We start from the raw sequence: 17,510 nt of genomic DNA, 5'->3' as shown, positions 1-17,510 counted from the left end.
TCCTCTTCGTTCTCGTTGACTACTGTATCGCCAAAAGAGGAAGAGGAGGTAAAGCAATGTGACACTGATATAGATGCCTCACCACTTTGTCTCCTCATTGTTGATGTTTAGATTGGCATCAATAAAGCCGACTATCGTATCGTTCTCGTCATCCACTACCACAACAGTCACCCATAATAGCATCATCCGTCACCACCATTGAAATTATTTGTTTGCTTATTATTTTTATACTATTATGTATGTACTGTCATGTGTTGTATCTTCTATCGGTAAAGACAATAACATTAGGATAAATAAGATTAAATGCTTTATTTTCATAACTATATGGATTTCAATATAATCTTTTAAAGCCTATAAACCAAGGTGTCAAAAAGGTCTAAGTATAAGGGCTAATGGGTAATTAGTCTTATTTATCATTGTACCATTGATTTTTCCCTCATCATGATCGCTCCCACTCTATCGTGTTGACTTCTTCTGCCTTGTTACCTGTTGCGAGGCTCCATTGCCTCTACTGCATCCACTAAGGTTCTCGAGCATGCCCTCGCCCTTGTCCATTACTGCTTCGTCAATAGCCTCTCCCATCACTAACATCATCCCATCCCAGTTCACCAATGCTCACATGCCACTTCCCCCTCATATTTTCTCTCTCTTTATAATACCCTCAATTATCTTCCCTAGCATTAATGACTAAGATATCAATACCACTTACCATTACTCGACGCTCGAGTGCTATCCAAAAATGGTCGCCACTTGTTGCAGGAGTACCTCCATGGATGGGTTCATGCATGTTCACGTTACATGTAAACACTCTCTTCGATGAGGCTACATTTTAAATAATTAAAATGGGATCGGTGTTAGCACCGAGAAGGAGGTCGATGGAGAAGTAACAATGCAATGAAAGAGGCTGACATGGCAACAATAAGAAATAAAGGTACGCTCGAGGGTCTTAGTAGCCTTTGCAAGAGCATGGTGGAAGGATTGTTTATAAGAGGTAGATGTAGTCACAACGGGGCAAAGGCATTGACCGTAAACAATAAGCAACAGGACGAAGCCTATCACGATAGAGTAAAAGATATTTTTAATCTTTTGGAAAATAAGGATGTTCTACGAGAGTAAAATAAAAATGGGTGTTGCCCGAGAAAAAAAAACTCAATATTTTTTTTTTTAAATTTACCCTTATTGAGAAAAAAATATATATTTCTTAATTTTTATTATATATCTCTCTCTAAAATTTTAGTTTATCATTTATACCCTTGTAAAATAAATAAATAAATATATATATATAAATAAATATATATATATATATATTATTATGGTTAATTAGCTTTCATGTTATTATTACTTAAACTCCAAACGATATTAGTATTTTAAAAATATAATATTTTTGTAATAACAGTATATAAATATTTTAGATGATTTTTTTAATTAAACTTAAAAATCAAATTACGAGAAGAGGGGAAAGAACGATTTTTCCATAGAAGCTCAATCTTATTGGATTTTTCATGTGAGCATTAGAACAAGTATGTCATGGCTTAAAGGATGGAAGTACCAAACAAATTAAATCAATTCTATCTATATAGAACTTGCACAATATATATATATATATATATATATATATACCTTTGAGCATGATTAAAGACTTAGTATGAAATGATTATCCCTAGACAAAACTAAAGGACATATCATAATGATGGCTAAGCCTTATATACATTATTATGTTACTTGTAGAGGATATTAAATCTTTATAGGATATGATATGTATATTATTAGGATTAATTATAAATTATCCTTTATAAATGACTTTTAGTATCTCAATGTTTATATTTTTTAAAATTATATTGATACCCTTATAATTACAAAAATAAAATATCTAGGTTCATTTACATTAATATTATTAGTTTTTCTAATAAAAATTATAAAAATAAAAAAAATAAAAAGATAATTTTAACGTTCTAATTAATGGTGATGGACGATGGTACTGCTGGGTCCTGTAAGTGACTATTATGGATGAGGAGAGTGATAACAAGAGGTAAAGGTTACTCTATATTTGTGTCAACGTCAATACAATTATCTTTTCAATTCTCGATGACTATGTCAATGTCGACACAAATATAGAGCGACCCTCATCTCTCGTCGTCGTTCTCATTATTCACAACAGTTATTTGTAGCTCCTAGCAATACCATCGTCCATCGCCACCAACACTATCCATAATTATAAGTTAGAATATTAAAAATATATTTTATTTATTTTATTTTTATTAATAAAATTAATATTGTTAAGGTAAATAAACTTAGATATAAGAATATCAATATAATTTATGTAAATATCGAATTATTAAAGATATATTAACGAGCGCATACTACCGGATGATTCGACTTATGCGTCACGGGCGGCGGAGAGAGCGGACCTCTATCGACTACCACATCTGATTTTAATCTGGCGTAGTAGGGTTTATCCGTCGACCATTTGGGGGAATGGGACCGCACAACGGTTGTATGCGGACCTCTATCCGTCGCATAAGCACCCGTCCGATGGACGACACGTCTACTGACTGAAGCATCCAACGGTTCGAATCTCTCGATGAATGCTTGAAACCCATCTCTCTTCTCGACCTTCGCCGGCCAATTTCCCTTCGACATGGAGACGAGGCCTTCGATCTTCCTCGCCGCCACCACGGTCGAGGAGTTCCTTCAGGCGATCAATCCCCGTCATCATGGTCTTTCGCCACTTAGGGTTCCGAGATGGCGAAACTGGATCTGCGAACCTTGAGCAAGACGAGGTAGGCGAAATGCTTGACTTCTTTCCTTCTCTGTTGTTATGCAGTGCGGCTGAAGACTTGGGCTTTGCGACAGCGTTTGGATAAGGTGGTTTCCAGTGGGAGGAGCGAGGTATTAGCTTCATGCTATCACTTCATTGCTATTTCGATAAAGGTCTCTTCTGAAATCGGAGCTATGAGAGAGTTTATGCCGGTGGCCAATTAGCCAGTCACACCCTCGCAGCTGTAATGGCTGTAATCTTTGTGTGAATGGTCAGTAAGCACACCGATAGTAACTGTGTGTTTGCGTCCTTTGAGGTAACTTTTGATTGCGGTTTCTTTTTAGACGCATTCACTAACATTGGAAAATTGAAGAACAGTTCCCTATGAAAAAAATGGAAACAAATTTGAAGTTTGATGTCTCCGGTAATTATACAATGGGAACGGTAAATTCTTTTATAGTGGCTGTTGTTCTTCTTCAATGAATGATATCATTTTAGCTACTCTACTTTGATGTTTGCATTTGCTTAGCTCCTTTTCTACCCTGGAACATATGATAGTCAATTAGCCAAGGGTGACATTCTATGTTTAATCTGATGCCTAGTTAGTTTCTGTACGACTTTAGGATGGCTTTAGTTATTATAGTTGGCTGAGGAAAAGAGTATGGGGCTTAAAGATGTTTATGTATTTGGATTGGGAGAGGTTGTTCTAAGGGCACATCACATTGGCAGCTAAAGGAAAGTAAGCTGGTGATTTGTTAGCCATTCACACATTTCGGCGGTAATGGCTGTCCTTGTGTGAAAGGTAGTAGGCTCACCTACAGTACATCGGTGTTCACAACCGATCCTGGAAACTGAGTTATGGTTTTCTTATGGTGCGTTCACAGACATTCTAAAGTAAGTTATTTTGGATATTTTGATAGCTAAAACTTGTGGATCGTTGATCTGCTGCTGGCGATGCCTGTCGTTTTGCAGCTCGGTTGTCGAAGGATAAGGTAAATGATAAGGTAAAAGAATAGAAGACATGGTTGTCGAAGGAAGAAAATATGAGAGCTTTTTCTTTAATTTAGAAGGGCTTTTAAAGAAACTATGAGAGTTTTCGTTAGAAGGTTCTTTCTTTGGACACTGTTATCTGGAATTCAGTTTAATATTATTTCTTATTTACTAACCGATTATATTACTAGAGGAGGATTGCCATGCTCATGCTTCTTCATCAATTGAGGATCCATGTCAAGTATCTGTTGTGAAGAAGCCTTGGTACCTTATAAGCGACAGTGGGCTCCCAAACCATGACTTTAATTTATTGGACCTCATGTTAGCTGAAGTTATGATTTCAGTACTGTCTTTCATGTATTACCTTATGAACTGATCACCATTACTTCAGATTACTTTCTTGCTTTTCCTATTTCTGTTTTGCGTTTGTTGCTTCATCCTAATTTTCTCTTTTGTTTTTCTTGCTGCTGAACTCCTGTCTTATCATTTCCCTTATCTTGATTCATCCGAAGTTCTTTAGATTTCATTTTTTCCCCCCCTTTTCTGATGGATGGAGGGTAGATAAAGCAATGGTTGTAATTTTTCTGTCAAGAACCTATCCACTACCCACTGCTTTCTCACTTTGATGACACAAATGGTGGTTGTGTCCAAATTCAATATGCATCGACGGATTATTTGACCATTGTTGTTTTAATATGCTGACAAACTCAATACTTAAAAACCTTAAAATTTAGTATTAAATTACAGAATTGAAATGGTATTATCTACCAATGTGTAATGCAGTTGTGTATCTTTTAACGAACTCCTTAATGATACCTTATTATCCACTGAAAAGCAACTTGATCATCATTCTGTAGGGCATCAGAGGCTTATGAAGTCTCAAAAGAGAACTCTAATGCGGGCAGGAGAGCGGTATTTAAAGTACACCAGTTGGCAATGCTTTTCTTGGTGGTGAATTGAGGTAGTGTCCTCCACCTGCTATCAGCCTTGGAGATACATTGTCAGTAATATAACATCTATACTGTTGTAAACAATTATGTATTTTAGTTGTATCACACAAAAAATTCTTTCATATTTGTAACCTTATCACTGTACAGCAGAACATTATTATTAGTGTACCTTAGAAATCATTATTATTGTTGATGTTGTTATTATTGTTCTTCAGTTCATTTTTTGCTTATATAGAGAATGTTAGTCATACAACTCAAGAATGAGAATTTCTGATGGAACAAAGAATGTAACAGTTTGGATAAGTATGATGTGACTAATAATATTGTAAGTACTCTAATGGTTATGCACTTTGAATCTTCGGTATAAAAAATGGACCCAAGTAATTAAATGATCAACTGCAAAGGTATGAATAGCTTAATGAAATATGCTAAATTAAGGGATGAGACTGGATTAAATAAATGTGTCGACATTGCTCATCAGAACCATGGACGAGGTTAAGATGCTAATATATCTCTTTTCGAAATGAAGTCTTCTGAGACTATTGCACGAATTTTACGTACCATTCAGTCACCGTAAGACCATATAGTTCTTTGATGGGTATTTTACCCACAAGACGGCATGCTTTATGATGATTTTGAGATGGCTCAACACAATCTTAGATATCTGCACATTACGTGGGTCTCTAAATCGATGTTTCTGCCAGCTCGACAACCTACAATGCAAATGCATAGATTCAGCACTATTTTCTCGTTAGCCTTTCTTGGTAACCCAAACATCTTTAAAAACTTGGGAGAATAAAAAACCCTAACTACGGAATCTAATGAAAGGTCAAGCAATATGTGGTAATCAGATTTAAATGTCTCACACGGTTTACAAATTCCTGTTCGTAGGAGAATAGAAACACAAATGGCAACCTATAAGAGAAGAAAATCCAGCGAATCACTTGTGTTTGAACACCATGCCAGTTATCTAATCCTCTTCGTTCTCCCTTTCATCTTTGATGAGCCTAATCATATCATCAATCCGAAGAATTGTTATAGCTGCCTCAGTCGCAAACTGTGGTCACAAATAAACAGCACATCAAAATTTGGTGATATTCAAAGTCATTTTCTTGCAGATGTAATATAATAAACAAAATTTGCTGCCCACATGTTAGTTATTGTGCTGCTATAAAGAGAGGCACAAATCAAAAGTACGGATTTGATGATAACCATAATAATCCAAGCAATTACAGCAGCACGGTCAAGTCAGAAACACTTTTTACCTGTATGATCTTCACTTTGCTCATTGCAGGCTCGATAACTCCAGCTTCAAGATTGTTCCGAGTTGTACCTTTCGAAAGGTCCAAACCCATGCTGCATTATAACAAAGTCGATATAAGAATATTGTGACAACCATTCACTTTATTCAAGCTTCTTAACATCCACAAAGAATTATTGTATGGATACAAATAAATCCGTGACATCTTTTCGAGTATGTCTAAGCGGTTCTGACTGCAGAATGCACATCTTATGCCCACAGATCATTGAAAAAGTCATGATTGATGATCAAGGAGACTCATGTATCATTCAGGATGCTAATGGCATTCGAATGTTCATAGAAAGGAAAGAATATTGTGCCAACCATTCATTTTATTCAAGCATCTTAACATCCACAAAGAATTATTGTATGGATACAAATAAATCCGTAACATATTTTCGAGTATGTCTAAGCGGTTCTAACTGCAGAATGCACATCTTATGCCCACAGATCATTGAAAAAGTCATGATTGATGACCAAGGAGACTCATGTATCATTCAGGATGCTAATGGAATTCAAATGTTCATAGAAAGGAAACTATAGGTACTCATGAGGACAAGTAGGCAGTATAGGCTTCAATTTTCCAATAGCAACATCACTCAAGTTCAGTGATTGCAAAAGGCGCTCGGGCGCTCGGGCGAGGCGAGGCGAGGCCCGAGCGCCTCGCTAATGTCCCAGGCGGCGCGCTTCAAACAGGCGCCGCCTGGGCGCTCGCCCGAGCCCAGGCGCTGGGCGCTTCGGGCGAGCGCCTGGGTAAACCAAGGCTGGTTCGGTTGTTAGTTGGTTCAATCGAACCAACTAAACCGATATAACCCCAACCCTAACCCAACACTAACCTGCTACCGCTGCCGCTCTCGATCCCGATCGCGATCTCGTCGCTCGCTGCCGCTGCTCCCGCTGCCGCTGTCGCTGCTCGCGCCTCGCGCCTCCCGCGAGCCTTCCCGCTGCTCGCGAGCCCTCTCGCTGCTCGCGCCTCCTGCGAGCCCTCCCGCTGCTCGCGCCTCCCGCGAGCCCTCTTGCTGCTCGCGTCTCCCGCGAGCCCTCCCGCTGCTCGCGCCTCCCTCGAGCCCTCTTGCCTCCTGCGAGCCCTCTCGCGAGCCTTCCCGCTGCTCGCGCCTCCCTCGAGGCCTCCCGCTGCTCGCGCCTTCCTCTCCCTTTCCCTTTCCCGCTGTCGCTGCTGCTGTCGCTGCCGCCGCTCGTCGCTGCTGCTGCTGCTGTCGCTGTCGCCGCTTGCCGCCGTTGTTGCCGCCGCTCCCCCGCCGCTGCTGCCGCCACCACTCGTCGCTGCTTCCTCGTTTCTCCGTCAGCAGGTTTATATTCTTAATATGATTATATTTATTAATTATATTATATATTTTTATATTTTTATTTAAAATTTTAAATAATTATATTTATTAATTATATTTTATATTTTTATATTTTAGCGTCTCGCTTCGCTCGGGCGAGCGCCTAGCGCCTCGGGCGTTTTTCGACCTTGGCGCCTTTTGGCGCCTAGCGCTTTTTAAATTACTGCTCAAGTTCTTGTTATGGGCAGAGAAGTTCTGGGTCAATGTACTTGAACATAATAATAACATGGGATCGAGTGGTTACTAGTGTCCATAACAACCACTGCTTCAATTATTATGATGGAAATAACATTATATTACAAAGGGATGAACTTGCCAAATTCTCACCATGAGATCAAGAAAAGAATTTGAAAGCAGACAAACCAGATTAACTAAAGGCATCAGGTGTAAAATAAACTAATTAACAAGTTCTAGAAAAGAGGCAACAAAGAGGAAACAAATGTTTCATAAATGATTAAATTATGACTTCCCCTGATACCTCGAAAGGTGCTGCTTATCTGCCTTTGTTTGGGCAGTGTGATGATAAGCCCGGAGTTTTGCAACCAACTCAGTGGCATCTTTAGCAGCATTGACAGCAAGTACCTATTGCACAATTTCAAGCTTTGTCATACATGTAATATTATCTCAAACAAACACCAAAGATTAAGACATAACTACTAGCAACCTTAGGTATAACCAGAAGAGATTCAGCAAACTCTGCAATTGCCAACTGTTCTCTAGATCCCAATGTCGTAGCCAGATACTCCAAGTACACAGACAGTGCAGCCTCCACAGCACCACCACCAGCAACAACCTATATCACCAACTTATGCAAGGATTAATTATAAGATTCAAATAGTTTAAGTTTTTGAAATGGAAAAAAAGGAAAGGTCTTTTAAACTGTTATTTGAACTGAAGTTCATGAAATAAATCTTGATAAACTAGAAGGTTCTATTTTCTCTCTCTATAACTTTTATTAATCAAATCACTGAACAGGCCTTTGAGAAAGTAGTGATATTGTCAGTTTCTTGTGTCTTCATTTGAGAGGCAGTTAAGATAAGAAAACCATTTCTTTTCCATCTGACTTAACATATACATGTTAGAAACACCAAAAAATGTACTGGATTGAACTGATATAGCAGGAAACATACATTAACATCACTACTTTTTTCATACACATTCCTACAATATGCCATAGACCTTCCACTTTTGCCACTTAAAAAGTGCAAAACTAATGAATATGATCTAATTGACAAAAGTAGTGGAATCCAAAAAAAAAAGGGATGCATCATTGCATCTATACTCGTTTAAAAACTTGCAAGTTATAGCAATCCAGTAAAAATTTCAAGTGATGATCATATTGTTATGTACTATATTTTTAATAGCACCAAAAAAATAGTAACAGTTGAGACAATTATAAGAAAGAGAAAATATAAACTGTATATTTTATCACTTTTCTGTGCTTTTGCAAATTATTAATGGGCATGCTTCACATCTAAGATTATACTGCATATTGTAAGTGCAGAGCCTTATGCATAAGGCTAGCAATGGGCTCAACCTAGCTAGGGCCTGTTGAGTGGAACCTTACTTAAGTTGAATCAGGGCCAAGTTATATAGGCTGCAGGAACTTAACCAAGATCAAATGTTTCTCAAACAAGCTGCTTAAACTCAACTCTGTTTTGCTTGGAACAATTCAATGGTCAAACAAGCCCATTTCATATTAAGATAAAGATACAATAGAACACCCTCTCCTTGATGCTTTGCTGTTTCCAGTTCATGTTGAATTGCTACCTGCCATCTGGCACGCCCTTCACTTGCTGATGAGTCCTTCAGTGGCCAACATCTGTAACCTAAGGAAGAAGGCACCTTCAACTCTGCCAAGTGTGCTGCTTTTAACCTCTACAGCCCCGAAAGGCAAGACTGACTTCCCCTTTACCACCTCCCTTCTCTCCTCCTCTCCCTCCATCCCTTCCGTTTTATCCACAGTTCCCCTCTAGCCACCACAAACACCAACCAATGTCAGCAACATTGTGTAGTTCTTCTGAGTTCTGAGACCCACTGTGACCTGTAGTAGCAACAGTATTGCTTGGTGGCAGCAGATGGATGGATTAGGAGATTTGGGTTCCTTCTTTCATGTTTCTCACTCCTCAGACTATAAAGTATAAATATTGTCAAGAAAGCCATATTAGTACTAGTATGGGCTCAGAAGCGCTCTGCCAGGTCTATTGTTGACCACTTTATGGTAAGCAAGGTCGGGCCTCAGACATGTCAGTATGGGCCCAAGCCAAGCTGGAACCAAACAAAGTGTCAAAATTGCTGTAGCTTCAAAAAAGAATACCAAGATACAAAAGCAACTAAAATGAAAAGAAAAGAAAAGTAAAATCACAACAAAGGCCAAAGGCCAAATGTTCTGCAAATAACTTGGAGAAACGTTCTTTTATGGGGGCTACTCGACAAGAAAAAGGCTCTACAGTTTTGGGCACTTAAATAGCCACCAACACAAAATGTTATCCCCAAGATTCAGTTGTCAGGATTTACCGTATTCGACTCCAGGGTCCTCTTAACAATGCACAACGCATCATGTAAGGCCCGATCCATCTCATCAAGCATATAGTCGTTAGCACCTCTAAGAATCAATGAGACCTAATGAAGAAAACAGGAAGTTGTTAATGCACACAAACGACTGGTCGATAAAAAAATTCCAGGAAGCAAACTCGAAGTCTTAAACAACATTGGCAAGAAGAAACCACAGACCGCACTAGTGTTCTTTGTGCCCTTAATCAAAATTACATCATCATCTGCGATACGCTCCTCAATGACTTCATCTGCATGTCCAAGAAAAGACGAATCAAAAGTTTCTTCTCCTTCCATGTCAGCAAATGTGGTGACCTGCAAGGGACCAAAATAAATATTAATCAACACCATGGCAGATTGTCAAAACTTGTTGATCACGTAGGAAAAGAAACAAATAAATATGTAAAGCAGGCAGAGGTGTGCACAAGCCTAAGTGAGCTGTATATGTGGGTAGTCTAGTAAGGAATATACCAAAATTTTGATTAACTTAAGCTTGAGTAAGGTGTATATGTGGGTGTGATGAACCTCCAGCAGATCAAGTAAAAACCAAAAAGATCCAAGAAGATTGCAGTTATGACAATTGAGGTCTTACCACAGTCGCCCCAGTTGCTTTTGCAACATGACGTAAATCCTCTTTGCGAACACGTCTCACAGCAATAGCCCCAGCCTCGACAAAGTACTGAAAGGGCATCAATGCAAAAAAACCTTTATACCACAACATCAAACATATGAAAGGGGAATGACAAATCAAAGTTACAAACATCAGAATCCAGACCGGCATCACTAACAAATTTAAGCAGATATGTGGATACTGATGGCAACATGAAACTGGATAGAAGAATGATAAGATTTTAAGTGAAAAATTATCAACAATAATTAAATGGATCAACCGGAAGCAGCTCTCCTCGAGAAGGTAATTGAGAGATTGTCTATCATCATGGATAAATAATTGACAATAAGAAATTCCGAATTTTTCATGATAACTCAAATAGGCTAGTGCATAGTATGTCCACATCAAGAAAAAACTACCTCTATTTACTGCTAGGATGGATTTAACAACATAAGCAGTACTGAGTCAATTTCCAGTTAATAGTCCAGCATGCCATCATTGGGGTGTATTACAACAATACAGTCACATATGCATTGGAAATTACTGAAACAAAAAACCAAAAAACCAATTAAATATACAGCTCACAACCTTATACCTCAGTTAAAAAAAGGAACTTGGCTACTTCTGAGAAAAAGTCAACATGATAACCACAAGTTGAGAAATACATGCCTTTAGAGACATATCATCAATTCCCTTGGTTGTTAGTACAACATTAGCACCAGCTTTCAGAAGCTTCTGGATACGCTCTTTCGTGATATCAGCTTCCCTGGCAGGTTTGAGATGGCATTAAACCCAAATAAACTCATGATGAGATAAACAAATGAGCAAATCAGTATGCATTGAAGGTTTCTATTATTCCAGCCAGATAACATATAAGTGGTGCTTAATGGATATCTAAAAGCCAAGAATACAGTGCAATACTGGTATTTTCAAGGATACAATTATTTGGAGAAAAAAAAGTCAGCAGAAAACATAAGCATAAAAAATAGTACTGTGAACAGAGAGACTTGAACTGCCAGAAAGTGGGAACAAAAAATCTAGTTGGTCCAGATAGCATGGTTCTTCCAATTTGGAAGAACTCTTTTCTCTATCAATATGTTTCCTTTATTATCTAGTCTTGTAATGTGCAACTTGGATATACTTAGCAAGACAAATCAGAAATAAACTGGAATGTTTTCAGCAGAGCAAAAAAGACTGAAAATCCAACAAAATATTGGGATTTTCTTTTCTTTTTGCAGAGTTATCTTGCAAGGATGGATTTCAAGCTGCAAATGAATGCAATACCACAAAACAAACAAAATGGACTGGAAATTCAACCAATGATAAGTGCAGAGAAAATACAGAACAAAAGAATTAACGAAATTGTTCATGCAGCAGAAATAAGCATGGCTTTTCTGACACAAAAAACAAAACTTCTATTGCAGTAATATATTCTACTCGTCAATGCACTTCAGATGTTTTAATTGAAGTGCTAAGTTAATTAAGTCAGAAAAATAAAAGTGACAAACTACATCCGATAAGGATGTAGTTCCTGAACAGACTGCATTAAGATAAATCTGAAAGTCTGATACCTTCAGTGCATGCTACCCTTAATTTGGGGTTCAAAAGAGCATTTAATAGTAGCAAAGATTCTAAAACCCATTTGCTCATACCTGACACAATGAAAACTCTGGCTATAGTGGTCCTGTCATGAACCACTTGGTCATTTGCTTATGTGGATTACTTTATATTGGAAAGATTTCTCAACATCTCAACATGGCCTGACCAAATTGTATAATCATCATATCCATAGTAAAAAAGGAACATATCTTGGCTATGAAAGAAAGATACAACTAATAGCTTAATTGTTAGAGAAGAGAAATAATCATACAACACAGCAGGATTCACATTTCCAGTGCCAAAAAAAAAAGTTCTTCAAAACCAACTTGGAAGAAAAGCATGCCACAATACTTGGGCAAATTAAGCATAAATAAACTAAAATTTAAAATTGTGTAGAAATTCAAAAATTGCACAAATTTATTTATGATCTCTTTAACATGAAAAAAATTCAATTAAACTTATTTAATGCAAGTCACATGGACAAAATTAAGATCCACAACATAATTACCTTTCACGAATTTTTTCAAGTTCTCTTGGATCAGTGACCAGGACCTGAACACCCATCTGCATTTTTGTCTTTTGAAGATTAAAGTCAAGACAAGCAATTCTTGCAGGAGCAACCTTAGTAGGCATTCCTTGAGCCGCACGGCCAGTATTTAAAGCATATCCATTCAGCAAGTAGCTATCTTTGGCACTTTTTCCATGAGCTTTCAATATGTTTATACTCTAGAAAGAAACAGATAAAAATAAATAATTTAATTACAAGTATTAAAACAGAGTAATGTAAAATTGAAGAAAATTAGCCAACATATAGATAGACAAATTTTGCAAGTCCAGGTTCTTGTTAACATGCAACTCCATTTTCCAAAGAAAATAGTTCAGGATAATCATAAAGCAACTCGAGTTTCTAAAACTTCAAATATCCTTCAAGTTGATCCAAGAAGAAAAGGTGACAATTAACAATTTAGCACAGACATGTAACTGAATGAGATAGGTTCAACGATGTACTACAGGACTCATTATATTGTCATATTCCAAATGAAAATTCACAATGGACTTCAAAAGTCATATTGTACAACAAATAAACGTGAGGCTTAAACAATTGCTGACCTTTATTGGATATTTAACTTCTCCTCTTGCATTTGTAGTCTTCACTCCCTGAACTGCATCCACAACCTAAACAACAAAGGAGTCAAACAGATATATCAGAACATTCTAATAAATAAGAAACAAAAAAGTCAAACTGAGGCCCATCACCCATGTACAAATTTTAAAGGGATATTGCTGAGCCTTTACTACCATTTACAAGTCACCAGGTACAAATGGCTGATGGAGGATTAATATGAGTATCACAGATCAAATGAATGAAATTTGCAGTTAACACTAACCAACAACCTTCCAAAACCAATAACCTTTAGTACAGAACTTGAATTTTTATCAATTTTATTATCATTGGGGAAAGAATCTCTTTTAAATCAATAAATCATCTACCACTGCCAATACTCGGTCAACAATCATGTGTGTGATTTATTGAATTTCAGTTCAGCTTTAATTTGTAATCTTTGTGGTTTCTAGAGCTCTAAATTTATCTGCAAATCATCATACAAGCACAAAACATTATTTTTTGATTTTTTTAACGGTCCATAATAGGGGTTTAAGGGGGATCCATGAGTAATCAATGTTGGATTTTGGTGATCTAAATATGTATCCAAATATTATAAACAGACTGCAAAATGGTGATATTGGACTTCAGTATGCAGGAAAACATAGGAATGGCATAAGCATCTTCCAGGACAAGGATTTAGTAAATAATTTATACTAAGAAGAAAAGAAACAGAAATGAAAAGCAAGTTCAATCAGAAAGGGAGAGACAATTATGTTGAGCTTACTAAATTAGCGAAGAAATCACTATCGATCGCAATTAATTTTGATGACATGCTTGTCTTCGCACAGTTTACAAGGGAATCTTTCCCAAGCTTTTCGACCTGAAGTTTCAAATAACATCTTTATTGAGCGGGTGAAGCAACATAACAACTGGAACGATCAAGTAATTGGTAGTATTAATGGATTAAAGAAGCACATACTTTTACAGCAAGTTTTTCCTCAACATATTTGCAAGCTTCCCTCATTGCAAGCTGTCAGCAAATTGAGAAAATTTTCAGTTATTGGAAACAGGAACTAGAACTTGAATTGATGTTATTGCTAAATTTACTCTAATATATTAGCACATAACAACAGGAAAGCAAGACTAGAAAAGTTGGAAATTTTAGTTATTCAAAGTACCCTGTAGCCACTAATTATAGATGTTGGGTGAATCTTGTTTCTCACAAGATCATTTGCTCTCTGCAGAAAAGAGATATAATAAATTATTAACAGATGGATCCAGCCTCAATTATTTGTCATAACAGGAAATATAAAGGCATGATGAACTTAATGACAACCACAGTTTACATGTCACCTTAAGTAACTCGGCAGCCAGGATAACCACTGATGTGGTCCCATCTCCAACTTCTCGATCTTGAAGTTCAGCAAGTTCAACAAGAACCTAGAATCATCAAATAATAAGTAATCACAGAAATGTAAATCAGCAAGACCAAAATTGTAGAAAACACCAGTCCAGGTAATCTACCTTGGCAGCTGGATGCTCAACTTCTAACATCTTTAGTATTGTTGCGCCATCATTAGTAATTGTGACATCACCAATGTCATCAACCAGCATCTAGTAGTTCACAATTCAAATTAACTTTTAAGCCTAAATAAACCACTAAAAAAGCAGACAGTGCCAAAATGCATAATGTACCAGATAACAAGCATTCAATAAACTAAGCAAGAAGTGTATCTAGTTACAGTGCTCCTCATCAGAACTCATTTTCCACTACTGAAACACCTAATCAGGAAATTCATGAGTGCAGTCCATAAACACAAACATACCGCAATTAAACTTATCAGGTACATGCACTGGACATGCATTGTTTAATAATGCAAAAAAATAATAGGCAAACTCAGCAGCAAACAGAAATGAACATAAAACAGGAGCATGGTGGCACAACAAGACAACTGAGATTTACAAAATCCTACTCCAAACCCTCATCACTTCCACTTGTTTGGTTCCTCGAGTATCTCTCTCGAAATTCATTACCTGCTTTTACTGAAACTTAGAAATGTCAGCTCAGTGCACGAGACTCCTACCAATACAGAATTTGGAAGGGCGGCCAATAAAAGCAGCCTTTCCCCCGTTAGAGAAGAGACTGTTTTGATAGCTCAAATTTTAATCACTCTGGTTCCAGAGTAGAAACCTCATCAGTGCTTGCTTTTATTGAAATTTAGCTGCACAAGAATGGTTCTGTCACAAACATTGTAGCCTACACATGACCTTGGCATAATACTAAAGCTGTTTACTACACATGACCTTAGACAATGAGTTTACATCACAAATCAACCCAATATATTTTTTTCAATGAGGAATCCAAGTAGGATACACCTCTTTGCATTTCACCCACAATAATAATGTTGGATATGTATAACTAAAGCAAACACAAGATTTATCCAGCAAGATGGTTGGAATATTTAGCTTTTTGGCATTCCTAACCATTTAATGTAAAGGAAAACCATCAAACTTTATGATGACTTGAAAAAAAATGTTTGTTCTCAAGTGATAAAATACATCATACCTCACATTTCATAAAATCTCTGCCAATATTTCTATTGCAATGCCCTTAATGTTCTTCTTTTCATCCCCAAAGAATAAAAAAGATTTAAGTTATTTTGTCATTTGCTTATCATAAGCTTAAAAACAGACAGTGAATACATCCCAAAATGAAAAGACATCTTCAAGTTTCTTCTGTTCTCAGGTTCAGCGCCTGTGCATTTGGCACCTAACCTAAACAATTTAACTGGGAGAAGAAAAGAAACAAAAAGGAACGCAATAATCAAGGATACGGCTGAAGAAAACCTAGTACAGCTTACTAAACGCAATCAACCATCTGAGTGCTTGTGCAGGTGTAAGTGATACCTAATACAATCAATCTGCACCATGTAACTACTGAACTAATTTGAAACTTGGACAACAAAGGAAGCCAAATTTGTGTTCATCGTTATTACAAAAAATTGTCGCTACGAACCTAAAGGTCTATTAAGAAAATGGCGTACTCAGTGGCCACTAATTCTTTGTTAATTTGTGTTAAACAATGCTCAATAAATGTGAGATCCAAGAACGTATTTACCTTATCGAGACCAACCGGTCCGAGCGACGATTTCACGATATTAGCAACCGCTTGGCACGCTACCACTGCCCACAACAACACACAAAAAATGATGGGATGGGCGGAAAAAAAAACAGACACGTTTGGTGGACCTAGAGGGAGAAGGGTCGAACCATTCTGGGTGCGGACGTCTTGGCCGGATTGGCGTTCTCCTAAGATGTCGGGCGTCTGAGCGACGATCGCCATTGCCGACCTCGGGAAGGAGCGGAGGGAGGAGGAGAAGGCGGTGGAAACCCTAGATCTGGGGCCAAGCAGAGAGTTACCGAGAGGCGGGGAACCGCGCGATTCCGGAGAGTTCCGTGGGCAGCAGCTCCCTTGCGCTCACGCAGTGTGGGCTATATCGTTCCTTAAATCCTAGGGTTCGACTCCGCCTCTTGCCACTAAGAAAACGGCCCGTTACGAACCTCCGTTTCTAACACTGACCGATATAGAAATGAAACGGTCCGTTACGAGTCTTCAATATGTGGGAATTAATTAGTCTTTGATATATCTAATTTTCCTTTATGTTATTTCATTATCATGTGATATATATATATATATATATTTATATAGCCATACTAGAAATAATATATAGACATATGATGGCATCATACAACTGACAACAATAATAATAAATACTATTCAACTTTATGTAAGAATATATGTATATTATAATTTTTATTTTTATTATTAATATAATAATATATGATATTTTTATAAGACATATAATTAATTACTTACAAAAGAAAAAAAAATGTTCTATCTTATTTTCATGAGACCCAATATTACCATGTCATAGGTACAAAAATGAATTGAATAACAAGGGTAACTCAGGGTGATAATTAAATGATTAATTGAAGTAGATTTATAAGCAATCGATAGGAGGTTTTTTAATCCTAGTAGTTATGCTCAACTTGACCTCGATTAAGTTTAATTAAACTATAATTTACTCGATTTTATTTAACTTAGATGATTAATTAGTTCCTTCTAAGTCAATTAAGTTTTGAGATGTAAAATTCATGGTTATCCCATTTATTGTCATTTTTTTTCTACTGGTTTGAGATTTTAAAGGCTGTGGAATGCGGATACACCTCGGTCTATCTTCAAGTCCAATTCAAAAAGAAGAATAATGAAGATCTGTTCAACTTTGGATAATCATCCTG

General features: G+C 37.2%; 1 protein-coding gene and 1 long non-coding RNA gene across 4 annotated transcripts; one reads left to right on the top strand and one right to left on the bottom strand.

The window, feature by feature from the left end:
• The first annotated feature begins 2,402 nt into the window (after positions 1 to 2,402).
• On the top strand, positions 2,403 to 4,891 carry LOC135597388 (uncharacterized). Of its 3 annotated transcripts, none has more exons than XR_010481236.1 (2): positions 2,403 to 2,889; positions 4,606 to 4,891. It is a non-coding gene; the product is annotated as an uncharacterized LOC135597388 (long non-coding RNA). The 3 variants fall into 3 exon arrangements; XR_010481238.1 differs by having other exon boundaries at positions 2,403 to 3,029; XR_010481237.1 differs by having other exon boundaries at positions 2,403 to 3,074.
• A 629-nt stretch (positions 4,892 to 5,520) lies between these two features.
• Positions 5,521 to 16,734, bottom strand: LOC103971622 (T-complex protein 1 subunit alpha). Its single transcript, XM_009385681.3, has 17 exons — positions 16,482 to 16,734; positions 16,330 to 16,394; positions 14,736 to 14,825; positions 14,565 to 14,651; positions 14,390 to 14,449; positions 14,191 to 14,241; positions 13,996 to 14,091; positions 13,217 to 13,282; positions 12,615 to 12,832; positions 11,177 to 11,273; positions 10,490 to 10,576; positions 10,078 to 10,212; positions 9,862 to 9,966; positions 8,009 to 8,137; positions 7,823 to 7,926; positions 5,964 to 6,054; positions 5,521 to 5,755 (listed from the first exon to the last, which is right to left on the bottom strand). Exons 1-17 carry the CDS (start codon positions 16,552 to 16,554, stop codon positions 5,669 to 5,671), a joined length of 1,641 nt encoding a protein of 546 aa, XP_009383956.2. The 5' UTR covers positions 16,555 to 16,734; the 3' UTR covers positions 5,521 to 5,668.
• Positions 16,735 to 17,510: the final 776 nt, after the last annotated feature.

This window comes from Musa acuminata, chromosome BXJ1-11 (genome assembly GCF_036884655.1).
Source record: "Musa acuminata AAA Group cultivar baxijiao chromosome BXJ1-11, Cavendish_Baxijiao_AAA, whole genome shotgun sequence".
Lineage (NCBI taxonomy): Eukaryota > Viridiplantae > Streptophyta > Magnoliopsida > Zingiberales > Musaceae > Musa > Musa acuminata.
Note: the sequence above shows the minus strand (reverse complement) of the source record. Positions and strands in the feature narration are given on the sequence as shown.